This window comes from Nansenia antarctica (genome assembly GCF_963989245.1).
Source record: "Nansenia antarctica genome assembly, chromosome: 5".
In the NCBI taxonomy this organism is placed as follows: Eukaryota; Metazoa; Chordata; class Actinopteri; order Argentiniformes; family Microstomatidae; genus Nansenia; species Nansenia antarctica.
The window spans coordinates 72,567,622-72,585,929 of NC_137690.1; the positions used below are offsets into that span (position 1 = coordinate 72,567,622).

Genomic DNA, 18,308 nt, shown 5'->3' on the forward strand with positions numbered 1-18,308 from the left:
CCCTCACGAAAACATTCGGAAAGTATCGTAACTCGTACTTTCATTCCGCGTATCGCGTATCGCACGGTTATCACGTGAAAATTCAGTCCCGAACGACTTGTCGCTAAAAGGAAAAACAACACCAAGGGACACGTTTCTTTTCTCTGAAGCTTTCAAACGTTCAGACGTTTGTTTTACAGCTTCATTATCGCACCTAGACCCCTGACCCAGGGAATATGGTTGGGAATTCTATTAGAAGAAAAAAAAATAAGACTTGGTTGCACAATCAAAATAATGAGCTATTTAAAGTGATAGCCTGCCCTACAACATCCTCTACCATGGTTGAAATTGAGGACAGTGATCATTTAGAGCAGTCAAGAGAGCAGTGATGATGATGATTAAGCTTGTAGCATAAATAAATGCTTAGGCTGTAACTTTTTGTTGAAAAGTTGATTTCAGTGTTTACAGAACAGAGCAGTGCTTAAAGAGATGTCAGTTGATTTCATTGTGTTTAAAGAACAGACATTCAGTTAGTGCTTAAAGAGATGTCAGTTGATTTCATTGTGTTTAAAGGAGTCTGACAGACTTTCATGCTTAAAGAGCAGTCATTTGATTTTGCATTTGTTTCTTTTGTTTTGCACACAATCATTTGTTCGTTCATCTTTATTTATGAATAAATGTCGTTTTGCTAATATAAGTTATCCATTTATCCCTTTTTTATCCATCCTGTGGGACGGGTCGTGACTCGCGAGCTCGGGGAGCACCAAGCAGCATCCCTAGGTGCTCCTCTGAGCACTGGCCCCAAAAAGTTATGTGCACCCCTGCCCTAGACCTATGTGTTCCTCTGAAGGTCAAAGAGACCAGACTTGAGAGACCCACCTACTCTACAACTGTCGGCCCTAAATCACTGACTCATGTCAACAGAGGACTAGTGTCGTATGCATGGATGAACAACTAGAATCTCACCTGTTTGATCAGTGCAGAGAAACCTCATGCTTTGGGTGCAGAGTTGTTGGAACTATCGTCAGAAGCTACGAGGAAACAAGACAAGGCCAGTTCAACCAACCAGGAATACAGAACTACATTCTGACATGGAAACAGTCCCATGTTATACCTCAACAACATTTACATGTATTCATTAATGCTTTATTTATCCAGGGCCCTTTGAGATATGAATCTCTTTTATAAGGGGGCCCTGGCCAAGACGCACCATAGCAGATTAACATTCACACAGTATAAAACACAACAACAACAACAACAACAACAACAACTAAATAGATACAATATTACATTAAATGTAAGTAAATATTTTAATTTTTATGGTTTCTAGTAAAAGATACATGGTGAACAGCCACACATGATTGTCATTCATACATTTGTCAATGCAACATGAAGGTGTAGAATACTTACTGCTAGCTTGGGAGAATCCTGAAACACAGAGTTGAACATGAAGATATTACTGACACTTATAGTTTGATTTAGTAAGTAAGTAAGTAAGTAAAGCTTTATTTATATAGCACCTTTCATACAAGAAATGCAGCTCAAAGTGCTTTACAACAGGAATAAGAACATAAAGTGAATATACAAACATATACAAGCATAGAATGAATATAAGAAGAATATTAGTAGAATATTACAACTAACCAACATGTGTGACACTTTACTAACTACATCTCCATCTACCAACTCCACTAGAACACATCAATACAGACGACTTCATCACTGCTAACATACTGACAACAACACCTCCACTGATGATATGATGAAGAGGAGGCGTTCTCACCTTTCTCGCTCTTCTTCTTCTTCTTCATGATGAAGAACACAGTGATGATGATGATGGCAGCCAGGAGGAGGAGTCCGACCACAGCTCCAATGATGACGCCCAGGGGGGCGGGGTCAGGGATAACTGTAACCAACACAGAGCAGTCAGACTGGAACTGAGGGTCACAGTTTGGTTTCCTCTCAACCAAGACACTTCCTCTCTTTCTCCTCTCTTTCTCCATGGTGCTCTGCTGTACTCTGAGTCACTGAGAATGATCACGTTGTATCTTCTTACCTCTGTTGGTCTTTATCACGGAGCGCTCCAGTCTGATGACGATGTCGTCCTCCATCCCAGAGAGCTGAACCACACAGTCATACTGGTTCTTCTCCCAGTCCTCAGGCTTCACAAGGAGGCGAGTGCTCGTCTGGAAGGTTCCGTCGTGGTTGGGGAGAAGCTCTCCGTACTCCACATCCTCAAACAGCTGATCTCCATCTCTCGACCAGAACACCATCACTGCACTGGGGTAGAAACCTGTTGCGTGGCAGGTGACTGGAGAGGAGGGGGTCTTCTGGAGCAGAGACACTGAGGGAGGGACTGGGGGGGGGAGGGGAGGGGGGGAGGAAGAGAGAGAGGGGGAGAGAGGAGGAGAGAGAGGTGGAGAGAGAGAGAGGGAGGGTGAGAAGGAGAGAGGGGGAGAGAGGGAGAAAGAGAGGAAGGGGGAAAGAGAAGGAGAGAGAGGGGCGAAAAGCAGTAGTTTGGGGGGAAGCGGGAGAGAGAAGGAGTGGGAAATAAAAGAGGGAGGGAGAGAGAGAAAGAAAGAGCGGCAGTAAAGAAAAAGAGCAGGAAATAGAAGGAATGTAATTGTTCCACTTCAGAGTAGTTGAATATGAACATGTCGTGTCAGGTGATGTGTCAGGTGATGTGTCAGGTGATGTGTCAGTGTGTACCTGTCTTCAGAGTGCTCTCCCCGTACTGCAGGTACTTCTTCAGATTCTCAATGCAGGTCTGGGTGTAGTAGTGTTTCTGCCGCTCGTTATAGACTTGAAGACTGTCCCACCTGTGTTTGGTGATGACGGCCTGTGACACTGGAGCGATCCATGTAGACGTCCGCAGGTCAAAGGACAGGAAGTCCTCTCCATCATAACCATGCTGATCAAACCCCTCTGTGACTCCAGTCTCCTCATCCCAACTACAACCATACATCTGCTGGACAATATGTACATCTGAGAGAGAGAGAGAGAGAGAGAGAGAGAGAGAGAGAGAGAGAGAGAGAGAGAGAGACAGAGAGAGAGACAGACAGAGAGAGAGAGAGAGAGAGAGAGAGAGACAAACAGAGAGAGAGACAGACAGAGAGACAGACAGAGAGAGAGACAGACACAAACAGAGAGAGAGACAGACAGACAGAGAGAGACAGACAGGTTCAGTCAGACAGGGTCCTCTTTCATCGTCTATCAGCAGTAATAAAACACAGTGATGTCACACCTTCACTCAGACACAGAGTACATGATTCAGAGAGAGAGAGTGTGTGTGTGTGTGTGCGAGTGTGTGTGTTTGTGTGTGTGTGAATGTGTGTGTGTGTGTGCGTGCCTGTACGTATGTGCGTGTGTATGTGCGTGTGTGTGTGTGTGTGCATGCGTGCGTGCGCACTGCGTGTGTGCCTGTGTGTGAGCGTGTGTGTGTGTGTGTGTGTGTGTGTGCGTGAGTGCGTGCGCACTGCGTGTGTGCCTGTGTGTGAGCTTGTGTGTGTGTGTGTGTGTGTGTGTGTGTGTGTGTGTGTGGTGTGTGAGTGTGAGTGTGAGTGTGAGTGTGTGTGTGTGTGTGTGTGTGTGCGTGTGTGAGTGTGAGTGTGTGCCTGTGTGTGTGCGGTGTGTGAGTGTGAGTGTGAGTGTGTGTGTGTGTGTGTGTGTGTGTGTGTGTGTGTGGTGTGTGTGTGTGTGCCTGTGTGTGTGTGTGTTGTGTGTGTGTGTGAGTGTGAGTGTGTGTATGTAAAGGTCCAGAATGAAAGGTTCTGTGTCTGACGGTCCCTCAGCAGAAGGTCCACTAGGTTGTTCTGGTCAGTTCAGTCCAACAGAGTTTCATCTCATGTAGGATCATGTTGATGCTTCTCAATGTGAGACGGATCAGGTCAGAACTTCCCCAGATCCACGAGAACAACACAGAAATATCAACTATGGTTAAAACCATCAGGAGGAAGGTAACAGTAAAGAAGGTGTTGCTCTCACCTCCACTCTGGTTGAAACGCTGCTTCAGAGTACCAAGGTTTGCTTTGAGGACCTGCTGGTGGCCCATCAAAAGCTGAGTGTTCCTCTTCCAGTACTGTGGGTCATCTTTAGTCGCGTTGTTCATCCAGTCCTGTTTGGGCACCTTTCTCTTGGTGATGCTGTCATAGTGTTCAATCTGAACACCATCCACCATCGTCACAGCCACAAACTCTGGGAGGTCTGGAACTCCAGAGGATGCAGTGTAGAAATAGTGAAAGGAGTGGGACACTAGAAGAAACAAGAATGAAAGTATGCAGAGCATAACACATTAACAGTTATTCAGCTACACAGTAGCATAAAGAACTTACCTGGGAGGCTGAATAGGCTAAATTAACATAACAAGCCAGCGAGTCCAACAAGCAAGTTACCGGTAAGCAAGTTCACAAAGCTCCCATTAATGTTTCAGTTAATTTCTTCAGTGGTACAGGAGCAGCATATAGTTGTCACAATCCCAGAGCGGCCCAGAGCGCCCTCTCGCGGCTGTAGACGGTAATGTTTACTCCTTGGTTCATGTCAGTCAGTATGAAATTATATATAAACTCCTCAAAAAAAGTTTGGAAACGTTATTTCAGTCGATTCTTCCTCCCCTTTAATAATACCAATTGGTATTGTATTTTATATCGTTGGAAAGCCTGATTAATCACCTTTACAACGAGGTACAACTTGTAGGATCATGCATTCGTGGAATGAGTAACACAGCTAAACGTGTGGGTAGCGGCCGAAAATTGTTTGCCAAAATCCCCTGCAATATTCTTCTGTTGGTATTCTCAATTAGACATATTGTTAAAAATACCTTTAAAAAAAACCTTTCCACCTGTATGTATATGTATATATATATATATATATATATATATATATATATATATATATATATATCTGCCATATCATACCTGTCATGGTTTCTAAGGTTTTCATTTTGGAGACATCTAGTGGACATTTTATGACATTACATTCGTTACTGCCTTTATTCAGTGTATATCGGTTTTTGTTTAGTCACATGACGTTTAGTCACATGACGATTAGCACACTGTTCAGACGTGATAGCTCGTGGCAGCAGCTGGCTGAGAGAAAGAGCTCCGGAGAATCTCTTTGTTTACATTCTTGCCCTGGAAAAGGCTTTGCTTGTAAGTTGCCTTTTCTTTTCTTGTTTAACTACAATGTATGGTGTATATGTTTATAAATACATGGCTTATATTGTTTGAGTATAACTATTTGTGTTGCTGTGTTGATATTGTATGTTGGCTACATACTGTTGATGTTGAAAGTGTAACAGTATAGTTTTGAGCATTGCAGTAATTGTGCTCTTGTGTTTATTTACAGTTTTACAAAAATAACCAAACGACCACTCATGTTTCTGAGGATTTAGTAAAGAACTGAACTTTACTCCAGCGTCTGAGGATTCATTGATGTGTCAGTGTGTGTTCGCTATCTGTTGAAGTTGCGCCCTGGTTTCGCGCAGTGGGAACAGAATAGTAAAAAATCAACCACTCAGCGGGCGGATCGACTCAAGGAGAGAGATCTTCAGCGCAAGCACTGCTCCCCATCATCCTTGCTCACGCCAAGCACACAGCAATATTCATGATGGAAGAGTTGAGCAATGCTGAGACAAGGTCAGTGGCCTCTAGCACATCTAGGTCTTTTAAATCAACAGCCAGTAGGGCAGCTGTCAATGCACGTGTCAAAGTGGAAGTAGCACGCACACGTGCTGGCTATGCAAAAATGGAATCAGAGATTATGATCGAAAAAGCCCAAATGGAAGCAAAATTAAAGAACTTGCTGCATGAGAAAGAAGTGGCAGAAGCCATCGCTGAAGCTAATGTTCTTGAAGCAGCAGCGGAGGAAGAAAACAACGGTATCGAAGCTGTCATTCATGCCACTGTTGACCGCACACGCCAGTACGTAGAACAACAGTCACAGCTACCACTATCTGCCGAAGATGTTAAGGACTTTATAGCCAATCTGGAACCGATAGTCCACAGGCTGAGATCCTCCTCACCACCCAGACAGCGTCTGACTGTTTCATACGAGAGACAGCACTCCTCCACCGTGAAGCATGAGCACAGCTCTCCATCACTGCGACCTAGTAGGCCAAAGACATCAGAGCAGCTCACACCCAGCAGGCCCAAGGGTTCACCATACAAACCAACAGGAAGCGGTGACACAACCGACATCAGTGATGTGGCTCGGTACCTAGCACGCAGAGACCTCGTAACCTCCGGTCTCACCAAGTTCGATGATCACCCAGAAAATTACTGGGCATGGAAGTCGTCCTTCAAGAACGCCATTGACGGACTACTACTCAGTGCTAATGAAGAGATGGACCTCATGATTAAGTGGTTAGGGAGTGAATCTGCAAAGCACGTGAAACGAATAAGAGCAGTACATGTAGGTCATTCATCTCAAGGTCTATGCAAAGCTTGGGAACGCTTAGAAGAGTGCTTCGGGTCTCCAGAGGTAATTGAAAAGTCCCTCTTCGACAGGCTGGCGAACTTCCCAAAGATCAGCAATAAAGATCCTGTGAAGCTGAGAGAGCTAAGTGACCTTCTCCAAGAGTTGGAAGCAGCCATGTTCGAAGGTTACCTGCCTGGTTTGAGCTATCTGGACACTTCACGCGGCATTTTGCCCATCGTAGACAAGTTGCCCTACAACATCCAAGAGAAATGGATATCACAGGGTTTCAGATACAAAGCTGAGCGACAGGTAGTTTTTCCCCCATTCACATTCTTCTGCGAGTTCATCACCAAAGAGGCACGAGCTCGCAATGACCCAAGCTTCAGGCTATCGATGAGTAACACAGCCCAGATGAAGTCAGAGCAGCCATTCAAGAGACAAAGTAAGAGCATGGTCTCTGCACATAAGACAGATGTCTCTCACGAGAAAGACACACGAGACGGTTCAGGCCGAACAGCAGTGGACATAAAAAAACTATGCCCTCTCCATAAGAAGCCACACCCCCTAACACGCTGCAGAGGTTTCAGAAGCAAGCCCCTCGAGGAGCGCAAGGCCTTCCTCAAAGACAACGGTGTCTGCTTCAGATGTTGTTCCACAACTACTCATCTAGCCAAGAACTGCACCACAGCCATCAAGTGAATGGAGTGTGAGAGTAACAGCCACACCACGGCTCTTCATCCAGGACCTCCGCCTTCAGCCCCATCTGAGGATGGCGGGGAGGGAGAAGGAGGATCAGACCAATCTGCAGTCACCTCAAATTGCACAGAAGTCTGTGGAGAGGGTCGAAGAGGCAGATCTTGCTCGAAGATTTGCCTGGTGAATATATTCCCAGAAGCACACCCAGAGAGAGCAACCAGAGCATACGTTGTGCTGGATGACCAAAGCAACAGGTCGCTTGCACGGTCTGAATTCTTTGATATGTTCCACATCAAGGGGTCAGATTCAGCATTCACACTTCGTACATGTGCAGGTACAACTCAGATGACAGGAAGGAGGGAAGGAGAGCCACAGGCTTTGTGGTGGAATCTGTGGATGGAGCTACAACAGTGACACTACCTACACTAATAGAGTGTAACAACATTCCCACCGAAAGAGCTGAGATACCTACGCCAGAAGCAGCATTGCATCATTCTGCAGCCTGCAAACTGTGACACTTTAAAATAACGTGAAAAAATACTTTTGTGCAATATGACAACCCTAGTTGACTATCTGTGCAGTATAGTACAGTGGATTGTGTACATAGCCTTTATTGATGTAAACCAGCTCCTTACCTTCTTGTGATTTTATGCTTTTTTTTTTTTTTTTTCCCTTTCCTAACACCAGGGGAGCCACCCCTCCTAAATTTCGTTGTTTGGTACCTGTACTGTAGCAATGACAAATAAAGTCCATTCCATTCCATTCCATTCCATCATTCCCACCTCAAGCCCATAGCATATGGTATACCACCTTTGGATTCTAAAGCACAGATCCTTCTCTTGCTAGGCCGAGACATCCTTAGAGTTCATAAAGTGCGGGAGCAACGGAACGGTCCACATGACGCCCCCTACGCACAACGACTCGACCTGGGATGGGTCATCATAGGAGAAGTCTGCCTAGAGGCAGCCCACAAGCCTTCAGACATCCAAAGCTACCGCACCAATGTGCTTGAGAACCAACGCCCTTCATTCTTCAGCCCATGTCCGAACAGGATCCAGGTGAAGGAGCAATATGTTCAGAAGCCAGCACATCAGATTGCCCCAGCGCAAGGCACCCACAGTATCCGGGAATGCAACTTAGGGAGCACCATCTTCAACACGTCCGGGGATGACAACAAGATTGGACTCTCTATTGAAGACAGACTGTTCTTAAAGGTCATGGACAAAGAAATGTATATGGATGACTGCAACAGCTGGGTGGCACCATTGCCATTCAGAACACCACGTCAGCAACTCCCTCACAGCCGAGGCCAGGCCCTCACACGACTTACCTCTCTTCAAAACACACTGGAGAAAAGGCCAGAGATGAAGAGGCACTTCATCGCGTTCATGCAGAACATCTTCGACCTTGATCATGCTGAGCTGGCTCCTACATTGGAGAACGGACAAGAATGTTGGTACTTACCTATCTTCGGGGTTTATCACCCTCAGAAGCCAGGCCAGATTCGAGTCGTCTTCGATTCCAGTGCAAAATGAAAAGGTGTGTCACTGAACGATGTTCTCCTTTCTGGTCCGGACTTAAATAACAGCCTCTTAGGAGTACTGGTGCGATTCAGACGAGAACCGATCGCTGTCACTGTGGACATAGAACAAATGTTTCACAGCTTCGTTGTGAAAGAAGACCACAGGAACTTTCTCCGCTTTCTGTGGTACGAGGACAACGATCCTAGGAACGACATGTGTGAGTACCGCATGAAGGTTCACGTATTCGGGAACAGTCCCTCTCCTGCGGTGGCAATCTATGGTCTCAGACGTGCTGCAGCTCATGGTGAAGAAGAATTTGGGTCTGACGCCAAACAGTTCATCGAAAGAGAGTTCTACGTTGACGACGGACTCCTGTCAAGGCCCACAGCACGTGAAGCCATCGACCTACTGAAGCGGACACAGGAGATGCTTGCTGTGTCGAACCTGCGACTTCACAAAGTTGCTTCCAACAGCCAGGAGGTTATGGAAGCATTCTCTGCTGAGGACCGAGCAAAGGGACTCAAAGACCTAAATTTGGATGTCGATCCTACTCCTATTCAACAGAGCCTTGGAGTGAGTTGGGATCTGAAGAAAGATGTCTTCACGTTTCAAGTAGCAGAATCCACAAAGCCTTTCACACGTAGGGGTGTTCTAGCTACTGTCAACGGCCTCTTCGATCCACTTGGATTCGTTGCACCAGTTACGATACAGGGAAAGATCCTGTTACGAGAGCTCACAAACGAAGCCTCCGACTGGGACTCTCCTCTTCCTCCAGAAAGGGAAGATGAGTGGAACGCTTGGAGAAGCTCTCTTCAAGACCTCAGGCAGTTGGAGATCCCAAGAACCTATTCTGCTTCTACAATCTCAACAGCCATAAGAAAGGAGCTACACGTGTTCTCAGACGCTTCAGTGAAGGCTATTGCAGCAGTCGCCTATCTCCAAGTAATTGATGTTGAGCAAAAATGTCAAGTAGGATTTGTCCTTGGAAAAGCTAAGTTAACTCCACAGTCGGCTCACACTATCCCAAGATTGGAGTTGGGAGCTGCCGTGTTGGGTGTGGAAGTCGCTGAGCTAGTCACAAGCGAGCTAGATATAGCTCTGGATGCTGTCAAGTTCTATACAGATAGCCGAGTTGTCCTAGGATACATTAGCAACCAGACAAGAAGGTTCTATGTATATGTGAGCAACAGAGTGCAGCGTATACGGCGGTCTTCTGAACCAACCCAGTGGCACTACATCTCCACAAGCCATAACCCAGCTGACCTTGGCACACGTTCTGTGCCTGCAGCTATGCTAGGTGAGACAACCTGGCTTAGAGGACCAACGTTTCTGTTACAAGTAGAGGAACCATCATCACCTGAAGTCTTTGACCTCATCAACCCGGACTCAGACATAGAGGTGCGGGCACACATCACCAACCTGCCCAACGACAGAACACACCTTGGATCTCACAGATTCGAGCGTTTTTCCTCATGGAAGCGACTTGTGAGAGCAACAAGTTCACTCATCCACATCGTGGAATCCTGTAAGGCTACCAGCAAAGATCAGGATCAAACTTGCAGTTCATGGCATCACTGCAAGCAGCCTCGCACAGCTGAAGAACTGACAAAAGCTGAACTCATCATCATCAAATGCGTGCAAGGAGAGGCTTACAAGGACGAACTTGCGTGCATAGCAAGTGGAAAGGACATGTCAAGAAGTAGTCCTCTGAAGAAACTCAATCCCTATTGCGACGAAGAAGGCCTCATGAGAATAGGGGGACGGCTCAGACATTCAGATCTCGCCTACAAGGAAAAACACCCTCTTGTTATTCCGGGACGGAAACACATCGCAAAGCTACTTGTGGAACACCATCACCAAAGGGTGATGCACCAAGGCCGGGTCTTTACCGAAGGCGCTGTCCGCACTGCAGGGTACTGGATCATGGGAGCAAGACGACTGATCAAAGGCATCCTTCACGACTGTGTAACCTGCAAGAAGCTCAGAGGCAGAGTGACGGAACAGAGGATGGCCGACCTACCTGTTGATCGCCTGAGTACTGAACCCCCATTCACCTACGTGGGACTGGACGTCTTCGGCCCCTGGCATGTAAGCACAAGACGCACAAGAGGAGGACAGGCAAACAGTAAAAGATGGGCTGTTCTTTTCACATGTCTAAGTACGCGCGCTGTCCACATCGAATTGATTGAGTCAATGGACACATCATGCTTTATCAATGCGCTACGCAGGTTCTTTAGTCTAAGAGGACCTGCCAAACAGATTAGATCAGATTGTGGAACAAATTTCACAGGCGCATGCCGAGAGCTGAACATTCTGCTGACCGACCCCAACATGCCTAGCATTCGAAAGTACCTGGGAGAAGAGGGCTGCTCATGGGTCTTCAACCCACCTCATTCATCCCACATGGGGGGCTCCTGGGAAAGGATGATAGGGATATCAAGGCGCATACTTGACTCCATGCTGCTCAAGGCTTGCCCTTCTCGCCTGACTCATGAAGTTCTCTCCACCCTGATGGCAGAGGTTACAGCCATAATCAACGCCAGACCTCTCACCCCCATCTCAATGGATCCAGACTCTCCTTTTCTTCTAACACCAGCTATGCTTCTTACGCAGAAGATGTGCACTCCACTTCCTCCTCCGGGAAATTTCAGTGATACGGACCTCCACAGACAGCAGTGGAAACAGGTTCAGCACCTTGCAAATACTTTCTGGAGCCGATGGAGACATGAATACCTCACGACACTACAGAGTCGCAGCAAGTGGCAAGAGGAACGTCCGAACCTCAAAGTAGGGGATTTGGTCCTTCTCAAAGATGCTCAAGCTAAGCGCAACGACTGGCCCTTAGGACTAGTCAGCCAGACATTCCCTGACAAGGACGGGAAGATCAGAAGAATCGAAGTGAAGATCACCAAACATGGGACGGCTAAAACGTTCTTGAGACCAATATCTGAGACAGTGCTTCTCATGTCGCCAAAGGACTGAGTATCCCAGAGTTAGTTCATAGTGGTATTTCCTCCATACCAGACGGGGAGTGTCATGGTTTCTTAGGTTTTCATTTTGGAGACATCTAGTGGACATTTTATGACATTACATTCGTTACTGCCTTTATTCAGTGTATATCGGTTTTTGTTTAGTCACATGACGTTTAGTCACATGACGTTTAGCACACTGTTCAGACGTGATAGCTCGTGGCAGCAGCTGGCTGAGAGAAAGAGCTCCGGAGAATCTCTTTGTTTACATTCTTGCCCTGGAAAAGGCTTTGCTTGTAAGTTGCCTTTTCTTTTCTTGTTTAACTACAATGTATGGTGTATATGTTTATAAATACATGGCTTATATTGTTTGAGTATAACTATTTGTGTTGCTGTGTTGATATTGTATGTTGGCTACATACTGTTGATGTTGAAAGTGTAACAGTATAGTTTTGAGCATTGCAGTAATTGTGCTCTTGTGTTTATTTACAGTTTTACAAAAATAACCAAACGACCACTCATGTTTCTGAGGATTTAGTAAAGAACTGAACTTTACTCCAGCGTCTGAGGATTCATTGATGTGTCAGTTAGGGCTTTCACACCGGCAAAGAACCGCGCCGGTTCGCGTTCGCGAGCCAAGTCTGGAACCGGCCGGCGCGTTCAGACCGAAGCTCAATTGGTTCGGAACCTGAAAAGTTGGTTCGCAGCGGGCACCAAAAAATAGTGGTTCTCAAGCGCGAACCAAAACGTAGAACAGTCACGTCGTCAGTGGGTGTGTCATATTCTAGGCTGCAGAGACCAGCAAGGAGGAAGTAGACAAAATCTAATCTAATCTAAATCTAATCATTAGTGATCAAAAACAATATCAAAAGTCTCATTATTCTCTTTATCTTCCTCATGTAACAGAGTTGGGAATGTATGTTTAGTTGTGGTGAATGTAGATGAGTTTCGCCGTGCTTGAGCAGCCCTGGTTGTTGTTGGAGCCCCTCTTTGGAGTTTGGGTGTACTGCAGGTCTGCGCGTTCTTTTGTCCTTCTCTGGTTGCCGTACCTACGGTGGTACCAGAACATGGCCGCCATCTTAATGGATTCACAAGAGTTGCAGACCAGAGAAGAATTGTGTTTTATATGTCTTCTCTGCAGGTCAATAAAAAGAATTGGTTAAAAGAAGGTTGCCTGTTTGACCATCGTTACACTCACATGCTCAGCAAACACACACACACACACACGCGCGCGGACATGCGCGAACGCGAATTTCGTAAGCCATTTCTATTCCAGTAACGGAGCAGCTGATTAGTAAAAGAACGCATAATAGAAAGTGTATTTTGTTTTGTTTCACAGAAATTTGTGTTTATTTCAGATACTGTAGTGGAATATATTATCCTCATTTCCAGTGAAGTAGTTGCCATCTAGTTGTGACATTTTTGTTTATCCCGCCCCTTCATCACCCAGCGTTGATGACGCGGATGGTTCTGGTTACACCGGTATGAACGCGGGCTCGTTCGTCAGACAGCACCAAGGTTCAGAGGTTTCCGAACGCGAACCGGCACGGTTCTTTGCCGGTGTGAAAGCCCTAAGTGTGTGTTCGCTATCTGTTGAAGTTGCGCCCTGGTTACGCGCAGTGGGAACAGAATAATACCTCCACTATGATTGGAAATTAAGTAGTGTCCAGTTATGGAATTATATTTAGCAGTAGCGATATTGGGGCAGTTCTTATATGCGCTCTGCCCTGCTGGTTGCATGTGTGACAGGGGCTTAACATTCAACTAGTTACAGGTGTGTACAGGGGGCCTGACCCTGACCCTGACTCTAACCTAACCCTGACCTAACCCTGACCATGACGTAACCCTGACCTGACCTAACCATGACCATGACGTAATCCTGACCCTGACCCTAGTCCTGACCTAACCCTGACCCTGACCTAACCCTGACCCTGACCTAACCCAGACCCTGACCTAACCCTGACCTAACCATGACCCTGACCCTGATGTAACCCTGACCCTGACCTAAACCTGACCCTAGCCCTGACCCTGACCCTAGCCCTGACCCTAGCCCTAACACTGACCCTGACCCTAACCTGACCCTGACCTAACCCTGACCTGACCCTGACCTAACCCAGTGGAGGTGTGTCCAGGGGGCCTGGCAGCAAACACAGAGTTCCCTGTAGTTGTCAGACTGGAATCACTCTGATGATGTTTGACATCACGCTGAAGGAGGTGCTTCTCCTCTTGATAAGAAACGCTTTTATAGCATCACAACCAGAACACTCATAAAACCACACAGTGTGACAAAGCATTTCCTGGAAAGTACCGCATACGCACGCACGCACACACACACGCACACACACACACACACACTTGCACGCACACACACACACACACACACGCACGCACGCACGCACACACACACACACACACAAACACAAACACACACACACACACACATACAAGGGCGTGGAGGAGACAACATGTTGTTGAGGTAGTGCAAGCGCAGCACTCGTCACTAGAAACCCAGACGGCCATTTTGTGTCTTCATCTCCCCGTCCTCCTGACATGGCCGACACACAGACACAGCGCTCACACCTGATTGGTCAGATCTGTGTTGCTGTGGGATGTGTGACATGGAGTCATATTCTTTGCTAGTTTCGTTTTCATACAAAATGTTCTCCCAAGAAAAACTCTGAATACAGCTTGACTCCATCTGTTACTACTATTGCTACCTATGTTGTTGTTTTTATTATTTGAGTACTTTGTGGCATTGTTGAGGAGCTAGCTGCCCAAAGCATTCCATTACACCGTCTACGGCTGTATGCTGCAGATATGATGAATAAACTTCGATTTGACTAGATTACATTTATCTACAGGACCAACCATGGGAGCTAACATGTTAGCTTCAAGTTTCATGTTTATTTAGTCCTAAAGTGCATTTCTCAACACACCTTACATCATATAAACAACCAACACGTTAATAAACACAACAGTAATAAACCTCCTGTCAGAGTGTGTTGGTATGTGTGTATGGAGGCATTACCACAACAAGTGCAGTTATCAGGCCATGAATCAACGACTGGAAAGTCCCCTGGTGAGAAGCAACACACACACACACACACACACACACACACACACACACACACACACACACACACACACACACACACACACACACACAGAACCGTGGTGTGTATCTGTGGTCAGAGCGCCCTCTACAGGTGGAAAGTTGTATTATACGTCATTGTTGCTGTTAAAAGAAATCATGTGACTATTCTGATCTCCCTGCCAGACCGACACAGCAGCATTTGGCAGGACAGATGCTAAATGGGATCCTTGGGATGGCCAACGTTTAACCCTAACCCTGACCTTAACCCTAACTTTAACTTAACACTAACCCTGACTTCAACTTAACCCTAACCATAACTTAACACTAACCCTGACCTTAACCCTAACCTTAACTTAACACTAACCCTGACTTCAACTTAACCCTAACCATAACTTAACACTAACCCTGACCTTAACCCTAACCTTAACTTAACACTAACCCTGACCTCAACTTAACCCTAACCATAACTTAACACTAACCCTGACCTTAACCATAACTTAACACTAACCATAACCATTGTATGTTATGTAATGGTAGTGGTATTAACTAACTGAGTGTGATCATATTCATGCCATTTGTCTGACACTGGTCCAAAGCAGCTCACAGCACAGTGAGAAGGCTACATACACTGTTTGTATTTATGGTCCCAGCAGGAATTGAACCCACAACATCAGCCTACCCAGAGCCACAGAGCCACTTTGTTTAACCATTTCTTTATTCTAGTCGTACATTACATCCTTTTAGTTCGTTTTTTAAATTAATGAATTGTATTTATTTGTTTATCTTCACACTTGCTTTGACAATGTAAGTTATGTTTCCATAATGCCAATAAAGATGTTGATACTTTTAAAGGGAGTCTGACTAGAGAAACACAGTCTTAGATAGTTTGATCAGCTTCATTAAACCTCCAACCAGCTGTAAAACAACAGTCCTGAGTTGCTTTCCGGGAAAGTCACATCTGACATTTACATGTTGGTCATTTAGCAGATACGCTTTTATGCAAAGAGTCTTACAATAAGTACATTAGTCTGAACCTCCCAAACACTGAGGGAATCACATCTAATGGATGTGACACAAACACGGACCGTTTTCATGACATTTGACTCATTATTGACATTTTAATTTGACTGCATTTCATTGTAGAAATAATTGCATAATGTGTTGTACTGACCTGCAGATGCGGTGTGAACGCAGAGGAGCAAACCCAGAAAACCCAGAAAAGCTCTCATCTGGACTTGTTGTTGGAGATGATTAGAAGTAAGAATATTGACAGAGATGATTAGAAGTAAGAATATTGACAGGTCTCCTCCAGTAGTGACAGAAAGGTGCGTCTGTCCAGCCTGCTGCGTTGAGACTTTAGAAGAAATGAAGCGACGATGTTCCGCTCGAGGCAGAAGTCAAAACGAAACTCAGGATTTAATGAACCAATAGAAATCAAATAAAGGCTTCGACGTCATCAGAAACCAGGCAGGTGCGGATCTGAGGTTGTCACTCGAAATGGAAAGGACTTGGCCAGTTGGCCTGGCGCACAATACTGATCATTAATAATAACATCATTTAGACAATAGAGGTCTGCTCAACATAATTATGAGTTATGTTTTAGTAAGCCTGCATTTAGAAATCATTAGGGTTAGGGCCTAATTAGTGATATTATGGCTGTCTCATAGTGATCTTATGACCGTTAGGCAGTCATAAGATCACTATTAGACAGCCATAATATCACTAATATCCAGGGCTGCCAAGTTTCACCAAAAGTTTGGAGTGAGATTTTTTGGTGGTGGAGCGACCCAAAACTGTGCACGTTTTGGCGGCAGCGGCCCCTCTCTCCCACCCAATTATTTGTGCTAGTTTCCTGCAATTTTACATGTTGTTCATAATAAACCAGCACAAGAAATGAAAATAATTAACATTTTATAAAACAAGACAAAAATTCAGACAATATATAAATATATATATATTTATGAAATCTTAATAAACAAATACAGTAGCCTACAGACTCTAAAAGAAAATTGGGCCTCATCAACAGGACTCAGCCCCTTGGTCAGCAGCAGAAAGACCCGTGGTCATCATCTTATATACAGTGCATTGCTCATAGATGGCTATCATGTTATACAGTACATACCAGGGTTTTTCCTGGGTCAGAATGAGGGCTTGGTGGTTGATCTTGTGCGCGCGTAGCACGGCCAATTTTTTTTTGAGGGACCCCCAATTGTTGTATTTGTATTGTAAATTGCAATTACTATTTATTATTACTATTGTAGGAGCCAGATATGGTCCTGTGATACGTGTTGTAATTAACCGTGTGGGCATGGGGTGACGCTGACCTGAAGCAGGTGTATATCAGGTAGCACATTTGTTGTTGTTGTCGTCAGGTGTTGACCCCGGAAGGGCAAATAGGTTTGACCGCAAGGGCGCTAAGTTTGTTATTGTTATTGTACCAGTGATTAAGCCATTGATGGCACATAGTAACACAATAAATGTGTTAAATTATGCAGCAAACCAACGACTACGGATCTTATATAACCAACAGCAACACATCAATTTAGGACGCACGGCGCGTCAACCGGACAATCCGTCGGGTTAGCATCTCAGTAGCAAGTAGTAGACTATGCTCCTTTAACAATTATTATTAATGTACCTGGTTATGTTACAGTAGAGAAACAAAAAACAGTTACCAAAACTGAGTATTTACTAGCTAAGATTGGCAAAAGATTGGCGTGGTGCAACCGAAATTAGTAAACAACTAGTTTGAAACTAGCTAGTAACAACTAGGGGTTTAATAACTACTAAATGCCTGCATTCAGTAATGACTTACGCCATATTGGTGCAACCCAGTCCAGTAGGCTACCAGATACGATGTTGTAATGTATGCACATATTTTGCTACCACGGTTGCCAGACGAAATTGACAATGTCCAGCCCAACCGGTCTAAAAGCTGCCGAATCCACCCGTCCAGTGTGACCCAAAGTAGCCCAATCTGGCAACACTGCTTGCTACATTCTTGCAGCTCACGTGAACACAGGTTCTTCCATCAGCGCTCGCCTGCCGCTTCGATTGCAGACTCAAGTTAACGCGCGTGCAGAAAGATGCCACGAAACTCAAGTCCCGTAAAACAATTGTTATTACTCGCCGTGAGAAATAGAGATGCGGCGTGAGAGCGTGAGAACTGGTTGAAATGCGTGAGTCTCACGGTGATTGCGTGAGACTTGGCAGCTCTGTTAATATCACTATTAGGCAGCCATAAGACCACTAAGATCACTATTAGGCAGCCATAAGATCACTAAGCTCATTATTAGGCAGCCATGACAGAGTCTCAAACAGCTTGGCTCCTCTGCTGAGCTGAGGGTCTTTCACTGTTACTGGGTCATCATCAGTCATGTTGAAGGTAAGTTGATCTGCGGGGCGAGGGTTAGGGTGGTCGTATAACCATCAGTTTGAAAAACCATGACAACACACAACATATTAGTTTCATGGTCAAATATGTGCAAATGTGTGCGTTTGGGTCAGTGAGTGTGTGTGTGTGTGGGGGGGGGGGGGGGTCAGTATGTGTGTGTGTGTGTGTGTGTGTATCTGTTCCAGTAAGCGACAGAGCAGCGTCCCGAACAGCATCAAGCCACAGGATCGCTGTCATGA

General features: G+C 45.5%; 1 protein-coding gene across 1 annotated transcript; it reads right to left on the reverse strand.

Annotated features, from left to right (window-relative positions):
* Nucleotides 1-1,036: 1,036 nt before the first annotated feature.
* Nucleotides 1,037-15,981, reverse strand: LOC308158348 (major histocompatibility complex class I-related gene protein-like; the record flags this gene model as incomplete). Its single annotated transcript, XM_080531939.1, has 7 exons — nt 15,847-15,981; nt 3,964-4,230; nt 2,689-2,964; nt 2,036-2,335; nt 1,763-1,885; nt 1,390-1,407; nt 1,037-1,065 (listed from the first exon to the last, which is right to left on the reverse strand). The coding sequence occupies exons 1-7, from the start codon at nt 15,902-15,904 to the stop codon at nt 1,037-1,039; spliced, it is 1,071 nt and encodes a 356-aa protein (XP_080388065.1). The 5' UTR covers nt 15,905-15,981.
* Between the last annotated feature and the right edge of the window lie 2,327 nt (nt 15,982-18,308).